We start from the raw sequence: 18081 nt of genomic DNA, 5'->3' as shown, positions 1-18081 counted from the left end.
GATCTATCAGTCTGGAAAGGGTTATAAAGCCATTTCCAAAGCTTTGGAAATCCAGCGAACCACAGTGAGAGCCATTATCCACAAATGGCGAAGACATGGAACAGTGGTGAACCTTCCCAGGAGTGTCCGGCCGCCCAAAATTACCCCAAGAGCGCAGCGACGACTCATCCAAGAGGTCACAAAAGACCCCACAACAACGTCCAAGGAACTGCAGGCCTCACTTGCCTCAGTTAAGGTCAGCGTTCATGCCTCCACCATCAGGAAAAGACTGGGCAAAAATGGCCTGCATGGCAGAGTTCCAAGGAGAAAACCACTGCTGAGCAAAAAGAACATCAAAGCTCGTCTCAATTTCTCCACAACACATCTTGATGATCCCCAAGACTTTTGGGACAACATTCTGTGGACCGATGAGACAAAAGTGGAACTCTTTGGAAGGTGTGTGTCCAAGTATATCTGGCGTAGAAGGAACACTGCATTTCATAAAAAGAACATTATACCAACAGTAAAATATGGTGGTGGTAGTGTGATGGTCTGGGGCTGTTTTGCTGCTTCAGGACCTGGAAGACTTGCCGTGATAAAAGGAACTATGAATTCTGCTGTCTACCAAGAGATCCTGAAGGAGAATATCCGACCATCTGTTCGTGTACTCAAGCTGAAACGAACTTGGGTTCTGCAGCAGGACAATGATCCTAAACACACCAGCAAGTCCACCACCGAATGGCTGAAGAAAAACAAAATGAAGACTTTGGAGTGGCCTAGCCAAAGTCCTGACCTGAATCCTATTGAGATGTTGTGGTATGACCTTAAAAAGGCCGTTCATGCTCGAAAACCCTCTAATGTAACTGAATTAGGACAATTCTGCAAAGATGAGTGGGCCAAAATTCCTCCAGGACGCTGTAAAAGCCTCATTGCACGTTATCGCAAACGCTTGGTTGCAGTTGTTGCTGCTAAGGGTGGCCCAACCAGTTATTAGGTTTAGGGGGCAATCACTTTTTCACACAGGGCCATGATGGTTTGGATTTTTTTTCACCTTTAATAATAAACACCTTCATTTACAAATTGCATTTTGTGTTTACTTGTGTTGTCCTTGACTATTGTTTAAATTGGTTTGATGTTCCGAAACACTTAAGTGTGACAAACATGCAAAGGAACAGGAAATGAGGAAGGGGGCAAACACTTTTTCACACCACTGTAAATATTAGTTCACTGATTCACAGAAAAGTTTTCAAGCATTTTTCAGTTCATACAGTAAATGTTTGAGTTTGTAAAGAAAAATGCAGACACTGCTATAAAGTAATAACAAATTTGAAACATTTTTCTTCATGTTTTGATTTGGAATAGACTGCGCAGTGTTCCCATTGCATTTGCATGTATGGAAATAAAAACTAATATAAAAATTTTGAGCTTTAGGCCCCTTTCACACGGGACGGATCAGTAATGATCCGCCCCATGTTGATCCGCTCGCTCAGCGGGGATCACTCCGTTGTCCCCGCTGAGCCGACGGCGGACAGGGCGGTCCTGGCACACTGTGCAGGGACCGCCCTGTCAGCTCTCCGTTCTCCTCTATGGGGATCGGATGAGCACGGACCGTCTGTCCGTGTTCATCCGATCCGTTCTGCAGATGGATAGAAAAATAGGATTTTCCTCCGTCTGCAGAATCGGACAATTGCGGAGGCGGACAATAGCGGGTGTCTGCGGATGTTCATCCGCAGACACCAGCTATCCCATAGGGGTGCATGTATGTCCGTATTTCATCCGCAAACGGATGGATGAAATACGGACATACTGTCCGCATGTGTGAAAGGGGCCTTACTCACTTTTTTAAACACATTGCTATTATTTTTAACACAGCTGTATACTGTGGTTGCGTTGTTTTCTGCAGAACTCAGAAACAGGAAGTTTTCATCAGTGAATTTAATTGACTGATACATAGCCAAAATCTAATGTAACATTCCTTCTCAGTCAAAGCATCCAAAACAAAGCAAACAAAGGTGAGTTTCACAGTAACTATTTATATTTGAATTAGGGTCTCTAGTTGCCAGTCAGCAATAAAAAGGTAATAGAGGTTATAACAAGGGAAAGACACATCCCAAAAGGGTTAGAGAGCGCTGCTCACCCCAGACAAGTAGTAAATAGAAAAAGATCCCCAAATTTGGGGTTTTTAGGCAGCAAAAAGAGTCATAAAACGAATTGGTATTGTAAGAACAATTATATTTATTCAAAATAGAGCAAAAAAGCCCCCTTAACATGATAATAAAATCACATCATCACACATCCATATATAGTGTGAAAATTAGTGCAAAAAAAAAAAACCCACGCATGCTGCCAGAATTACACCAAAGAAAAATTTGATTATTTATTTTAGAAATATATTGTGCAAAAAGTTAATACCCCAAATGCTGCAACTAAATAACCTAGGTGAAATAGAGTGACCATACATTGAGAGCCACAGAAGAAGAAAAAGTGAAAGTGACGTGGTGATGAGTGATTGAAAACTAAAAAATAAATAAATAAAGAACATAAAAATAAAAATAAACGGTAGGAATGTTGCCTAGAACTGAGGAACATGTTATATTGGCTTACACTGCTCCAGACACAAGGGCTCTAGAAAGTGATTTAGCCCGGGAATAATCACTATCCGCCTATAAGTAAAAGATATATAGAAAATGCCGTTATAGGTCTAAAATTGTATCCAAACAACAATAGACCATTAGTATATAAAAATATTAATGGGACAGTGTGTTATCATGGTCCCAAGACAAAAAGCCTACAATGAGAGTACTGCCAATATGTCAGATCCTCCTGCTGCAATGCTGGGAATGAGAGAACCAGCGAATACCCAAATGTATATATAGTGCAATCACTTGATGAAATTAACAAAAGATTTCCCGCAGGTGTGTCTAAATCCCACCCGTCCATTGGTGAATGGCTGCTTAAACGGGGCAGCCTCGTGTGGCTTCCCCGGCGTTCCGGAAGGCCGCACAGCGGCCCCGAAATAACGTCACTTCCGTCAGAAAATCATGATGTCCGCATGTCACATGCTCACGCGCAGGGCCCCGCGAATGCGCCGTGAAATGCGGCGTCCAGAAGTGTCCAGGGACGCCGCCAGCAAGGAGATACACTCCCCGCCTGGGCAGCGGGACCAGCCCATCTGACCTACAGCGGGGACACGGGGAGGTGCGCTGAAAATAGAAAGCACCCCCCCCCCTTGCCGGGAAGGCACATTGGGGACAAATCAGCCAACTCCAGGCACGCCCACCGCCGAAGCACTGAGGACTCCGGGAGGGGAAAGCAAAGGAAAAAAAAAAAAAAGGGGAAGGGGAGAGGGCATAACAAACACAATTCCACAAGGAGAGCATTGTTCTCTTATAGCATATTAAATAAAGAGCTGTGTGGTTGTATGCAAAGTCGCATCTCAGCCACACACTTAACATGAGATAACATTATATTGACTCCTATTGTAATGAAATATAGTGTATTTACATGAAGTATACAAATACATGAGTCATACAATAGGTGAATTAAAGTCACAAGAAAAACAAAAGAAATTGCAATATGTAAGGGGTAGTATATTCTACCACATGATAAAGATATGAGAAATGAGTTGGAAGGTAAAATAAGATCCTTTACCCAGGGGCGTAAATATAGGGGTGCAGCAGTCATGACCGCAACTGGGCCATGTGCTGCAGGGGGCCCATGCAGCCCCCTCTACATATGGCCGGCAGCAGCATATGCAGCTAGGGGTACCAGTGCACCATGCACACGGGTGGCTGGAGGTGGAGGGTGACTAGCAGAGCTCCATGCTCGACTATCGCACTGGCTGCTCTTTAGTTGTGCATTCCCCGCATGACCTGTGTCCTCGGCTGGCTCCTCAGCAGGGGCGGGCTGGGCCGGGGGGCAGGGTGGAAATCTCCCCCCAGGCCGTCTTTTTTTTTTTTTGAGGAAGTCGGCCGCTGATTGGCTGTGTTGCTGCTGCGCTGCATTCTGGGAGTTGTAGTCTGGTGGGTAGAGACTGGAGGGAACTGAGCAGCAAAGCAGGTAACTTCTATTCCCGGCAGGGAGACCCATCACTTCACAGGGGGGGCCGGTCAGCCAGCAACTTCAAGCTATCATTCTCCTGCTGCTGTGTTAACTCTCCTACTGGCTGCTCTCCTATAACCTCGCTCTCCTTTCAGGACACATCACGTTTGTTTCTGTTCAGATTCTTTCATTTATTCCAGGCTGATTTCACTCATGCTTCATCCCCCTCCCCCTCCCTCTGTGCACTCATCTCTCCTGGTTGGTACAATCTTGCTGTAGGTAAGTCACACTCTCCTTGCACCAATTCACTTATCTTTTTCCCATTCATTTTATCTTCTCTCCTGTTTTGTAATTCTGCTCTCCTCATATAAATCACTGTAGCCTCTCAGCTCTGGGCATTCCACACATGTACTTGGGCTGACACCCTTTCCATCCCAGTTTACTTTTGCCTAATACAATAGTTCTGTCAGAATCATGCCTCAGTCTAACACATGCAGCCCCTCACTCTCCATTAACTTATACTACAGAATTTGGGCTTTTTCACACTAGTGCAGTGACATTTTTCCACACTGAAAAAAATACCAGTCACTGCTAGAGCACATAGAATACAGCTGTTCTCTATGTGCCCCATTTACACTGCAGCACCGTCCAGAGGTGCGGTGCAGTAAGCTGCAATAAAATACAGTAATTCTACATTTTATCGCAGTGCACTGGATGGCACTGACATAGTTATCAATCAGTCCTTCTCAAACTGACAGAAATGCAGCAGCATTTTTTTTTTCCTTCCAGTGACCCCACAGCATGTCACAAACATTATGGCACTATTACCCCCATTCCCTCTTCCACCTGGGGGGGGGGGCGCAGTTTGCTATCTTTGCCTGGGCACTGGATGACCTTGTCCCCGCGTTACACAGAGGGATCACCTGCAGAAAAGACTCGGGAATGGTACAGTACATGATGTCCTGCTGGGAGCTGGCCATTCCCTGTGGGTCCTGCTGGAACTAATCATGGCCTGTTGGTAGTGGCGGCTGGTGCTAAAATATTTTGGGGGGGGGGCAAACTGAAAAAAATGTGAAAAAAAAAATTATTCGCAGCCACTGTGCCAATCAAATGCTGCCAGTGTGACAGTGTGCCACCCGCTTGCCTTCTGCCCTGCACTTGCCCTGTCTTGTGGGGCAGCAGGTGACAACGAGTGGGTCCTTCATGCATCTCCTGCACTTCTTTTCCTCCCGTCCTCTCCTCCCATCAGGCGTCCAATAGCGGCGCCTGTTGTTTCAGCCAATCAGGTGACAGGTAACATGACCTGAGCAACCTGATTGGCTGTGAGCCAGGTCAGTGTTAGGAAAGCAATGTCTTCGGTTCTCTAACACACCAATAAGTAATCGGCGAACGCACAGCAGTGTGCCCGCTGTTTTCCCTTTTGGAAGCCTATTAGAGCCCATGGCTCTAATCAGGAAGCCTATTTGAGCCTATGGCTCTAATCAGGCATTTCCAAAGAAACTCCACCGCTGTAATTCATATGCATGGCGCCCAACAAAGGACCAGGCACATGAATAGGGGGCAGCAGCAGCAACCATATATAGATTCATGCAATCTATCTATGTGAGAGAGCGAGTGACAGGGGGGCAGCGCTCATGCGCCTTTATGGACGCACCACCGCTGCCTGTTGGTCCTACTGGGAGCTGGCTATGGCCAGTGCCCAGCAGGACCCACAGGCTGGGAGCTGGCCATGCACCTGTAGGTCCTGCTGGGAGCTTATCATGGCCTGTAGGGCTCTGCTGGCCACTAGCCATGGGTAACCTTGTAATACAAGGTGGGCATAGATAGTGAACTTATTTGGGGTTAAAGTGGGCCACGTGACTGGACTTGCCCCGCAGGCCTAAGGCTGTCAGCCCTCCCCTGCTCCTCAGAGTACCCCTCTCCTGCTCCATGCATTGTCGCTCAGTCCGATGTCTGTTCTCCCCAGCCAGAGTCCCGCCCCCCCCAAGTTCTGCCCACAATGCACTGCATACTTCTCCCGGGTAAACAAACTTTAAGCACACAGATGCAGTGCAGCCCTATGAGAGCCGGCTCCCTGGAGGACACTGCAGGCTTGTCTGCCAGCCCCCCTCCTCCCCGTCATGCACAAATGATGAAAGGTCTTTCTGAGAGATATGCTGATCATCCGTCCAGCACACTGGATGGAGCCCAGGGCAACATGCTGCCTCTCTGAATAATGCCTTCCTTGCCTGGTCCTTGAGTTTTGGTGTGCGGCCGTCTCTTGGCAGGTTTGCTGTTGTGCCATGTTCTTTCCATTTGGTTATGAAAGATTTGATGGTGCTCCTAGGGATCATCAAAGATTTGGATATTTTTTTATAACCTAACCCTGACTTGTACTCCTCTACAACTTTGTCCCTTACTTGTTTGGAGTTCCTCGGTCTTCATGGCAGTGTTTGGTTAGTGGTGCCTCTTATTTAGGTGTTGCAGCCCCTGGGGCCTTTCAAAAAGGTGTGTATATATTTTTCTAATTTTACTTCACCAACTTAGACTATTGTGTTCTGATCCATCACATATAATTCAGATTAAAAAAAAAATTGAACTAAAGGCTGCAATGTAACAAAATAGGTAGAAAGTCAAGGGGGTGAATACTTTTGCAAAACACTTTAAGTGTGGTAGGCTCTTATGTAATCCTGGCTAAATCTAAGGCCAGCTATGTGACTGATCGGATACTGAAAAATTAGAATCAGTAGAATTTCTGATTTATATTTACACCAACACAGATAGTTATATTAGTTACTTACAAGCTACTGTCAGTGTGTAGGGATCACTGGTCCTCTTACTGACAAGGTTCTCAGCCTCACATTGATAGTCCCCTAAATCTATATGGTTGATGTTCAGGAAGGTGATAGTCCTGTTATCTGAAGACAAGGTGGCTCCAGAGGGGACTCTGCTCCATACTATCCTCTCTGCATTAGTAGAGGTACAGGTGAGGGTGATGGCATCATTTTCCCTAGGAAGGGAGGTAGAGGCTGTCATTGTTGGCTTACTAACCATGTCTGCAGAGAAAGACAATGGAAATAGTTAAAGGAATGGCATTAGTTCTAGATTTTTTCATATCATAGAATGACTATAGATTTTTTTTACAGGTAGTAATAGTTTTACTTCTCAGCTTTGTATGATGTGGTAGAGAGTACATCTAAAACTCTTTTTTATTTAAAGTGGAACTGCAGTCTGCTCACATAAACTGTAAAAACAACATCTTTGCCATTCTGAAGCTTCCCTCCAACCACTTTGCATATTATTTTATATATATTGTGATTCTGTACTTGTCAAATATGCTGCAGTAATCTCCCTCCACTAATGCCGCATACACACGAGCGGAATTTCCGTCAGAAAAATCTTGGATGGTTTTTCAGACGGAATTCCGCTCAAGCTTGGCTTGCATACACACGGTCACACAAAAGTTCACTGAACTTTTGACCACTAAGAACGCGGTGACGTACAACACTACAAGGAGCCGAGAAAATTAAGTTCAATGCTTCCGAGCATGCGTCAAATTGTTTCCGAGCATGCGTAGGAATTTTGCACGTCAGAATTGCTACAGACGATTGGAATTTCTGATCTGAACTTTTTTTGACCGAAAAATTGAGAACCTGCTCTCAGTCTTTTGCTGGCTGGAAATCGGGCAGCAAAAGTCTGATGGAGCATACACATGGTCGCATTTTACGACCAAAGGCTCTCATTGGTCTTTTGCTGACTGAATTTCTGATCATGTGTAGGCGGCATAAGTCCGGCTGCAGCCATTTTAACTATGGGCAGCTGAATCTGCTGCCTGGTCACTTCCTGGATTTACACAGACACACAGAGGCACACATATAGACACACCTCTGCTTGCCTGCACTCTACTCCTCCGTGGATGAATACACATGATACTGTCTTATCTTGTTGTTATCGCCTCCCTCATCCAGCCCCCTCCAGCTCTGTAGTTCTGCAGCTCTGATTGGCCCTCCTATGACTCACTTCCCCCCTCCTCCTTGCTGGCAAACATTCACAAGAATGAGAGAAAGAGCTGTGAATGATGTCATAAGCCTAGGCTAATGACCAGACAAGAAACAGCAAGTGGGCTGTATAAGGTATTTACTGGCAGAAAAAAATGCTTTACTATGTAGAAAATAAGGGCAGAAGATGTATTAGGGGAAAAGTTGAAAAAATGATTGCAGGTCCGCTTTAACATAAAATCACATAAAACATATTCACTCACATTTATACTGTGCAACATGGCACTATAAAAAGCTTGTGTTTTTTTTCATGGTATCCACACACAGCTGTGTTGAACACTTTCACTGCGGACATTATTACGTCCAGGTAACACTCCTTCTCCTGTGTTGCTAGTTTCTGCCCTGTTGAAGGATGACTCTCTCAAGGAACACTTCCTGCCACTGTCTCTTCCCTCCTGGTCTTAGCCTTAAGAGGATGGTACTGTGAGCTGTTTGTTTCATTTCTTAGGCTAGGGGTGCCAAACCTTTTGAAGAGAGAGGGCCACTTGAGCAACTTGGTAAATGGTCACTGGCCACAATGAGCAGAGCAGGTGGATGACAGGTCGGCATATGCAGAGCCAACATGGACACTGCCCACTCTACTCTATGGGCCCTTCAATCTGCCCAAATGGAAGGGCACAGATCCCCTTATGTTTTTTTAGTGGATCGGATTGGAGGTAGGCAGGTGTAAACAGACACTAGTCCGTTTACATCCACCTCCCCATAGAGTTAAATTGAGGGTCCGATTGGGTTCACCTGTGACAGGTGTTGGCGCTATACAGGAAGCATTGGCTTATGCGGCTCTGCTCTGCAGCTTTTTGCTTCCTCTACCAACAGCTTCATTCACAACACTGATGATCTGGGATGGCTGGTCAGCAATCTGTGATCTGGGCTTGCCAACCCACCATCCCAGAGCAGGAGGTCGCAGGCTACATCAGAGGGCTCCGAGGACCACAGGCTGAAAACCCCATGCCATATGCCTTTCATTCAAGGGAGTGAAAACATAAGGCATCGTCCTTGGTGTTCCTTTCAGATAAACTGAGGGTAAAATTACAGTGCCCTTATAGTGGGGCTAAACAAAATAACTGCTCCACACCCAAAATCCTTTTGGGTGTGGAGCACCCCACTCCCTCAGTAAGTAGCTCTCATTAGTGACCACCTGCGTGTCATGAGTGAAGACCTCATGTTCTTCCATGCTCATGCTCTTCTATAGAGGAGTATAGCTCCCACCAAAGTCATCCCATGCAATGCAAGACCAAGCACCAGCATTGTAAGTAAGAACATCAAGGGTCCACCCACACCCTGGAGTGTCAGAGAGAAGAAGAGAGTGCCAGATGCTGGGGTGGAAGGGTAAGCTAATTAAAACTTCTGCTTAAGTTACCCCTAGATTAAAATAAGCATTTTTTGGGGGAAGCCCACTCCAAAGGTAATGTTTGCTTTTACCCAAGGTTCAGCTTTAAGATGCTGCTGGCTTCTGGAAGGTAGAATGACCATGAAGAAGCAACTGCAGCTGCCCCCCCCCCCCCCCCACAAGAGAGCTGGTGGGTGACCTGTTGAATGAGAAATCCACACATAAACCTGCTCATGAAACCAGTATTAACATACTATTAGAACCTTAACCACTTGAGTACCAGCCTGTAATACCCCTTCATTACCCCTTCATGACAATTTCACTGACAATTACTGTGAGATGCAACACTGTACCCACATTTCTTTTTAGAGATAGAGGTTTCTTTTGGTGGTAATTAGTAACCTCTGGGGTTTTTGAAATTTTGTACTATAAAATGGAAAAAGAAAAAAAAATTTATTCAGGGTTACATGTTACTAAATCAGCCCTCATTGTGACAGAGGGTGGGGGATCTCCTCCCCACGGCCACTGTCAGTTAAAAAGATTGTGACTGTACAGGGCTCCGCCCACCCAGCCGCGTCATTTATTCACAGAGTTCTGTGAATGACAGAACTACAACTATCATCAAGCACTGCAAGCATTGTCGTTTTCAATGAACTACCAGGGCACTGATGAGAGCTCTAATAGTTTATTGATTCTTCCTGTCATTCTGTAACTGCTTGCCCATATGGGTTAAGGGCAGACAGCTACACTAACTTTTTTTTAGGTGAACTTAGGCTTTAACCACTTCACGCAAAACAACGTACCTGTACATCACTTTGAGAAAGTGGTTGTACCTGGGTGAATCCTGCAGCTACTGTTTTTTAGAGCTGTCGGTCAGCTTTCTGGCGATAACAACTGATGCGGCTCAGCAGCCACTCCACCTCTATTACCAGGGGTGGAAGGGGACATCCCCCACTCCCGCCGCCTTCTGCTGCTCCGTCCGGGTCACCTGTCCCACCAGGAAACCCGAGCCACCAGCCGGCACATCCGCCGGCTGACCAGAGTCCCGTACAAAGCCGAAATTGGCTTTGATAGAGTCTCTGATGTAGTAACCCAGAAGCATCATAACAACGTCACTTCAGGATTGCTCGGCTGCCAATGGCGTCAATTTAAAAAAAATCCACAGTGTTCCAAATGTTTTGAATACTTTTAAGTGCAAATTAGGGATTTGGGGTCTTTTAAACCCCATATCTCTCCATAAAGAGTACCTTCTTATTACTGTCACAAGGGATGTTTACATTCCTTGTGACAGCAATATAAGTGATCAGATTTTTTTTTTAAAGTGTAAAACAAAATAAAAAAATAAAAAAAAATAGCACTGATTCGTTTTAACTGACAATTGCGCGGTTGTTCGCCGTTGTACCCAAACAAACTTGACGTCCTTTTTTTCCCACAAATAGAGCTTTTGTTTGGGGGTATTTGATCACCTCTGTGGTTTTTATTTTTTGCGCTATAAACAAAAAAATAGCGTACATTTAAAAAAAAATGCTTTATTTTTTACTTTTTGCTATAATAAATATCCCCAAAAAATATATAAACATTTTTTTTTCCTCAGTTTAGCTGATACGTATTCTTCTGCATATTTTTGGTAAAAAAAAAATCGAAGAAGCATTTATTGATTGCTTTGCGCAAAAGTTATAGCATTTACATAATAGGGGATAGTTTTATAGCATTTTTATCAATATTTTTTTTTTATTAGTAATGGTGGCCATCAGCGATTTTATCATGACTGCGACATTATGGCGGACAGATTGGACACTTTTGGCGTGATTTTGTGACCAATCGCATTTATACAGCGATAAGTGCAATTAAAAATGCATTGATTACTGTGTAAATGTGACTGGCAGCGAAGGGGTTAACCACTAGGTGGCACTGTAGGGGTTAAGTGTGTTCTAGGGAGTGATTCTAACTGTGGGGGGAGGGGCTACATGTGACATGACACTGATCACCGCTCCCAATTACAGGGAGCGGTGATCAGTGACAATGTCCCTAGGCAGAACGGGGGAAATGCTTGTTTACAATAGCATTTCCCCATTCTTCCTCTCTGTGAGACGATCGCTGGTATCCCCGACATTGAGTCCGCGGGACTGGCGAACGCCCTCGCGAAGCTCCCGGTGGGTGCGCGCGCCCACAAGCCGCTTCTTAAAGGGCCATGTACAGATACATTAATCTGCCTGTACGTGCCCTTCTGCCGCAGTATATCATGAGGCAGTCAGGAAGCGGTTAAAAATCGGTGTTCAAATCACACATGTAAAGTATCGCCGCTATCATCAGAGCTAGAGCAATAATAATAGCAAAAGACCTCCTCTGTATCTCTAAGCTGGTAACCGTTCTAAAGTGCCTATGCAGCTTTTTAATGTACCGTAGTTTGTAGCCATTCCACGAGTGTGCGCAATTTAAAATCTTAACATGTGAGGTATCTATTTACTCGGTGTAACATCTTCTTTCACAATATACAAAAAAATTGGGCTAACTTTACTGTTTCTTTTTTTTATCCAGTGAAGTATATTGTTTTCCCCAAAAATTTAGTTTGAAAGCGCAAATACCGTGTGACATAAAATAGTGCAATGACCATCATTTTATTCTTCAGAATCTTTGCTAAAATCTATATATAATGTTTGGGGATTCTAAGTAATTTTTTAGCAAAAAATACTGATTTTAACTTGTAAACAAGTGTCAAAAATAGGCTTGGTCCAGAAGTGGTTAAGAAAGAAATGCCTAAATAATTCAAAACACCTCCAAAATGACTCCTTTTTGGCAAGCAGATAATCCCAAGGCAATCTTATTTTTTTAACACAATTTTTTGGAAATTAAGAAGCACGTCAGTATTCAGGTGGTTAAAAATGAGGTTTGAAAACTGTGTACTAGGTACAGTAATGTATAGTTCATACACAGAGGAAGGTGGAGAGGTTCACATACTTGTCACATACAGTGACCAGATGGAGGTGAAGGGTTAATATACAGGTCACTAGAGATAGCATTGGAGATAATATGTGTCACTGCAATTAGACTGAAAAAATGTTTTGTTTTGATTTGTTATTTACATAAATTAGATAAGTTACATTTGTTTAATTTGTTTAATTTGTTTAATTTGTTTTCAGAAATCACTTTGTTTATTCGAAATTTGAATCAATTAAAATCTTCCAATTTTAAATTAAATTGCATGTGAATTCCATTCAAATGAAATTCCATTTGAATTGATTTCCATTCAAAATCAAATTTATTCTATTCGAAAATCAATCTTTGGAAGAAGGTTATATTCTTTTTATTCCATTCTATTCTATTGTTTTTTTTTCTATTCTATTCTTTTATTTTCTACTCTATTTTTGTCTATTATATTCTAATTCAAAATCATTATATTCAAAATTTGAAATTTAAAAAAAATATTTTCCAGTGTTTATTTTATCCTATTTACTTTTCTATTCTATTATATTATGTTCTATACTTTTCTGTTCTATTCAATTTGAATTCTAATTTATTCTATTCGAATTTCAGAACACAGAATATTCTAGTCAATTCTATTCTTATATTTTATATTCAAATCTATTCTTTTCTATTAAAATTTGATTTTAGTTTATTTGAATTTGTGTGAAATGGTTATATTCTTTTTTTTTCTGTTCTATTCTTTTCTATTCTATTCAAATTTAATTGTGATCTATTTAAAATTAGAATTTCAGAAGATGGTTATATTCCATCTATTTTATTCTATTCTTTTCTACTTTTTATTCTATTCTATTATTTCATTTTCTATTCTATTTTGTTCTGTTTTACTCTATTCCTTTATTTTCTATTCTATCCTTTTTTTCTATTTTTTTATTCATTTATTTTGTATTCTGTTCTGTTTTATTCCTATTATATTCTATTATTTTATTTCCTATTCAATTTTTTTCTATTCTATTTTTTTTTCTATTCAAATCTCTTTCTATTCTATTTGGTTCTGTTTTAATCTTTTACGCTATTCTTCTATTTTCTATTCAGTTATTTTCTATTCCTTTATTTTCTATTTTATCATCTTCAGAGAATTCGTATATGATTCGAAAATATTTGATTTCTAATTCAAATCGAAAATTATTTGAATTTCATCCAAAATTTTGAATTTGTTTAAATTCTTTACAACTGTAATCTGGAATAATCCAAAAATTTGCCTGAATTTTAATTTGGAACTAAATGAACAGCACAGGTCTAAATGCATTAGGAAGGATGAATCAGCAGATGCAGCATCTTTTCATTCTGTGCCCATTCATAAGTATTGATCTCTCTCTTTCTCCTGTTGTTAACAAGAAGGAGAAGGATCAGTACAGTAAACAATACCATGTGATTGTTGCGATGACCAATCACAGAAATCGCATGGTACACAGCCACTCAGATTGGCTGGATACAGTGGGGGTTATTTACTAAAGGCAAATCCACTTTGCACTGCAAGTGCACTTGAAAGTGCACTTGGAAGTAAAGTCATTGTAGATACGAGGGGGACATGCAAGCAAAATAAAAAATAGAATTTTAGCTTGCACATGATTGGATGATAAAATCAGCAGAGCTTCCACTCATTTCAGATCTACCCCTTAGATTTAGAGCGACTGCACTTCCAAGTGCACTTGTAGTGCAAAGTGGATTTTCCTTTTGTAAATAACCCCCAGTGTCTCTGTGTTCCCAGGTGACTAATGACGGCTATTTATCCAGCGTCGTTCATAAAGAGCACCAGGTACATAAAGGACTACCAATATGCCGTTGAAAAATATACCATTGTGGCTCAGTAGTTAATCTACAACGTCTACAAGAACAGAGAGACATTATGAATATAAGGTGTTTGAAGAGGATTAAAGCCTAGTCTGCTGTTTGAAAACATTTGAGCTATCCACCCATCTCCTCCTTAGCTCGCAGACAATGTTTTTAGACAATTTTTTGGGACATTCATGATATAAGCTATTATTTATTAATAGTCATGATGGCACAAACTTTTGACTGGATAGGCTCCCAGCTCAGCTAAAAATGTCCTAATAGTGAAAATGCAAACATGAGCCAACTGCTAGTTGGATTTTTCTGTAGGGGACGGTGTAAATAAATCTCACCCTTGTTGGTGGTGTAAATTCATCTTTTGTGAATGAGGCTCCTCGCCTGTCCAGATTAATACCCCATCCTGTGTATTTCTTTTGCTTTCAAAAAAATACAGTGAAAAATAAACAAATACATTAATGGTAAATCTGTCTGACAATTTTCTTAGCCCTTGTACACACGGTCGGAGAATCCGTCGGAATGTGTCCTATCGGACCGTGTCGTCGGATAATCCGACTGTGTGTGGTATGCATCGGACTGATTCCGTTGGAATATCCGTCGGACCCAATTTTCCAACATGTTGGAAATATTTCCCGACCAACTGGGCCAATCGGACATACTCCGATCATGTGTAGAGAATTTTGATCGGACCAAGTGCCACGCATGCTCAGATCAAATTCCTACATCAAAGCTATTGGCTACTAGCCTGAATGTAGTCCCATCGTAACGAAATTACGTCATAACGTTCTGAAAGATCGGATTTTTCGCCAACTTTGTCCGACCGTGTGTATGCAACAGTTTCGGACAAGATCCGACGGACAAAATCCGACGGGCAAAATCCGACGGATTTGGTTGTGGAAATCTCCGACCGTGTGTACAGGGGCTAAGGCATTACTCACCATAGATTTTCAAGTATACCCTTATATCCCTTTGCTGATCTGCTTGTATCTTCACTGTGTAATTTTCCTCATCTGTTCTATTTAGGTTGGAGATCTGTAGAGAACCATCGAGGAGAGGTGTCATCCTACTATTGTACAGAGGTCCAGGAACTGGAGACTTATTACCAAGAATATATATAAGGATTGTATGATCACTGTCTGTGTTTAATTCTTTATACCAAATAAAATAACGAATTCTCCCAGTAATCCCAGTAACACTCAGAGTGACAGATCCCCAATGACCGGATTCTGAGGGATCAGCTGAATACTCCTCATTCCACCGGACACATCCACCAACACACCGAGGAGAACTGCAAGAGATAAAAAGAACAGTGATTGTAGCTTTAAAATGTGAAGAAATTTCAATCAATGTGGCCTTTTTATCAAGGATTCTCTGGGAAATGTGCCCATTGATTCTTTGGAAGCCATTTAGTGGGATTCACCCATCAGTTTATGCCTTCATTCGCTCTTTGTCAGCCTTTCTCAACCTTTTCAACATAGACGAACCTTTGGAATAGTTCTCCGGTCTCATGAAACCCCAGCTAAAAATTAGAAATCTACAACTCAACTCATGATACATGTGTGATGGTCAGTGGGAAGAATGGTCCTTACACTTATGGACATTGGGAAGAATTAACAGATAGTTAAAAATATCAATGGTGTGAGTGGGAACTTATCTGAGAGGCAGAAATTGCCCAATGCTGAAGGAACCCCTAGCAACCTCTGGAGGAACCCTAGAGTTCCACAGAACCCTGGTTGAGAATCACTGCTCTGTATATTTAGTGAGCAGCTGTTGGACAAATCTTGTTAAAATAAATCTTGGTGAGGTGAAGTCATTCAAAAATTTAACGAACAACAGAGGTTATATTTGTATTTCTGGTCAAATTTTTAGGTGAATTAATTAATTAACGGGAGTTCTTTCTCTCTATCAGCAATTGCCATGGTGCTTAACCCCCCTGGCGGTATTCCCGAGTCTGACTCGGGGTGGATTTTTTATACCAAGAGCGGTATCCCCGAGTCAGACTCGGGACAGCGTCGCTGGATCCAGGAGGAGGTTTACTCACCTTCTCCTTCGGATCCAGCGTTGTCTCCCCGCTGTACGAGCGAGCCGTGTCTCGCTCGATGCATCACACCGCCGATCTCCGTGCCCTGCGAGCGTTGCGACGCACGGGCACGGAGATCGGCGCCAAATTCAAAAAGTGAAACAAACAGTATACATACAGTATAATGTAATCTTACAGATTACATTGCTGTATGTAAATATTTCACATCCCCGTTGTCCCTAGTGGTCTGCCCAGTGTCCTGCATGCAGTTTTATATAATAAAAACTGTTCTTTATGCCTGGAAACTGGAGATTGCCCATAGCAACCAAAACTGTCACTGTACATCAAAAATGATTTTAGACCAGCTAGAAAACAGCGATAATAAATTGGAATCACTCGCAGAATTGAGTGATAGCGATTTGTGGGGAGATCCGTCATCAAATACTGAAAAGTAATAACAGTGACAATTCTGCAACTGAGCAAATTTCAGTGTTTTTGATTTGATTACATTATTGAATAATTTTTATTATTGTTATATTATTATTTGGTACAATTATTTATAATTATTTATTATATTATAATTTATGATTTAATTTTTCAAACTTTATCATACCCGGGATGTCTGCTAGACTCTGGTTTGGACAGATTTAAGTGAGTTATTCCTAAGAATTGCAGGACTACAATATAAAACGCCAAATTTTCATGCAAAATAATGGTACCGCTTTTAGCACCTAAAATCCGAAATAATCATACCGCCAGGGAGGTTAATACAGTATCATTTCCTAACGAGCTATTGCCAGAAATGTATATACAGTATATATACAGTCAGGGCTTTTTTTCTCAGAAAATAGGTGCAGGAACTCCCCCTTTCAGAGTCATCCCTTTTTTCCGCCCCTACCTTTCCTTGACTCTAAACCCTACCTAACTCTCAACACTTTTTAGAGAGAACAGAACCACGTATCATTTTGTGGTGCAAAGTAATGTATATGGACTATGGTAATGATAACAAGAAAAGCAGTAAAATAGATCCCCTATAGCCAGTAACAATATAGCCAGATAACAACAATGAACCCCCTGCAACAACATTTCCCACCTAGCAACAATAGACCCCCAGCAGAAACGACAGATCTCCCCACAGCCAGCATCAATAGACTCTCCATCATCCAGAAACAGTAGATCTTTCCCTCAACAGTAGATCTTTCCCAGCAACAATGGTCTCCCCGGAATATACGACCCACCCCCAGAAACAACAGACTTCCTCAGCAACAATAGCCCCCCCCCCCCCTGCAAAAATAGATCCCCTCCAGCAACGAGCATCCCTGCAGCACACCCCAGAACCCCTTACCATTACATACATTCAGTGCTGGCCATTGTCCAGCCTGGTGAGCAATCTGATTATTATTATTATTATTTTGAATTATATAGCTTGCTGAATTATATTTGTTTATCATTTTTGAATGTAATGCATTTGACTTGTGCTTTACTCAAATATTTTATAGATTATTCCTCCTGAAGAAGTAGTAACCACACCGTGAAACTAGAAGAGGAAAAGTCAATTTCAAAATTTACTTCATCAACAGATACCTCTGGGGCAGGGGTAGGGAACCTCCGCTCTCCCGTTGTTTTGAAACTAAAACTCCATGAAACATTGCAAGACCCTAACAATCACAGGCATGACTCCCGAGGTTCCCTACCCCTGCTCTAGGGGGAACCCTGAGTATTTGTTTTGTGAAATATAATTTCTTCCAAAAAAATTTGTTTTAATGTACCTTGTATGTAATTTCTTACATGTAATAAATATTTTTATACTACTTATATTGCCTGTTATTAGTACCGAGACAGTCCATCATAATTTTTGAGTCTGGGAATAGATATATAGTCAGCTTCAGCAACTGTCCTAT

The 18081-nt window shown here is 42.0% G+C and overlaps 1 protein-coding gene across 1 annotated transcript; it reads right to left on the bottom strand.

Annotated features, from left to right (window-relative positions):
- Window positions 1–6792: 6792 nt before the first annotated feature.
- LOC143932947 (cell adhesion molecule CEACAM1-like) lies at window positions 6793–15669 on the bottom strand. The gene is given in 4 exon segments (XM_077455880.1): window positions 6793–7055; window positions 15099–15371; window positions 15374–15448; window positions 15645–15669. Coding segments are annotated over 4 exon segments (636 nt in total).
- Window positions 15670–18081: the final 2412 nt, after the last annotated feature.

This window comes from Lithobates pipiens, unplaced genomic scaffold (genome assembly GCF_037356315.1).
Source record: "Lithobates pipiens isolate NorthernLeopardFrog02 unplaced genomic scaffold, aLitPip1_a1.2 Scaffold_27, whole genome shotgun sequence".
NCBI lineage: Eukaryota > Metazoa > Chordata > Amphibia > Anura > Ranidae > Lithobates > Lithobates pipiens.
The sequence above is the reverse complement of the archived record's forward strand: the minus strand, read 5'-3'. Positions and strand labels throughout refer to the sequence as shown.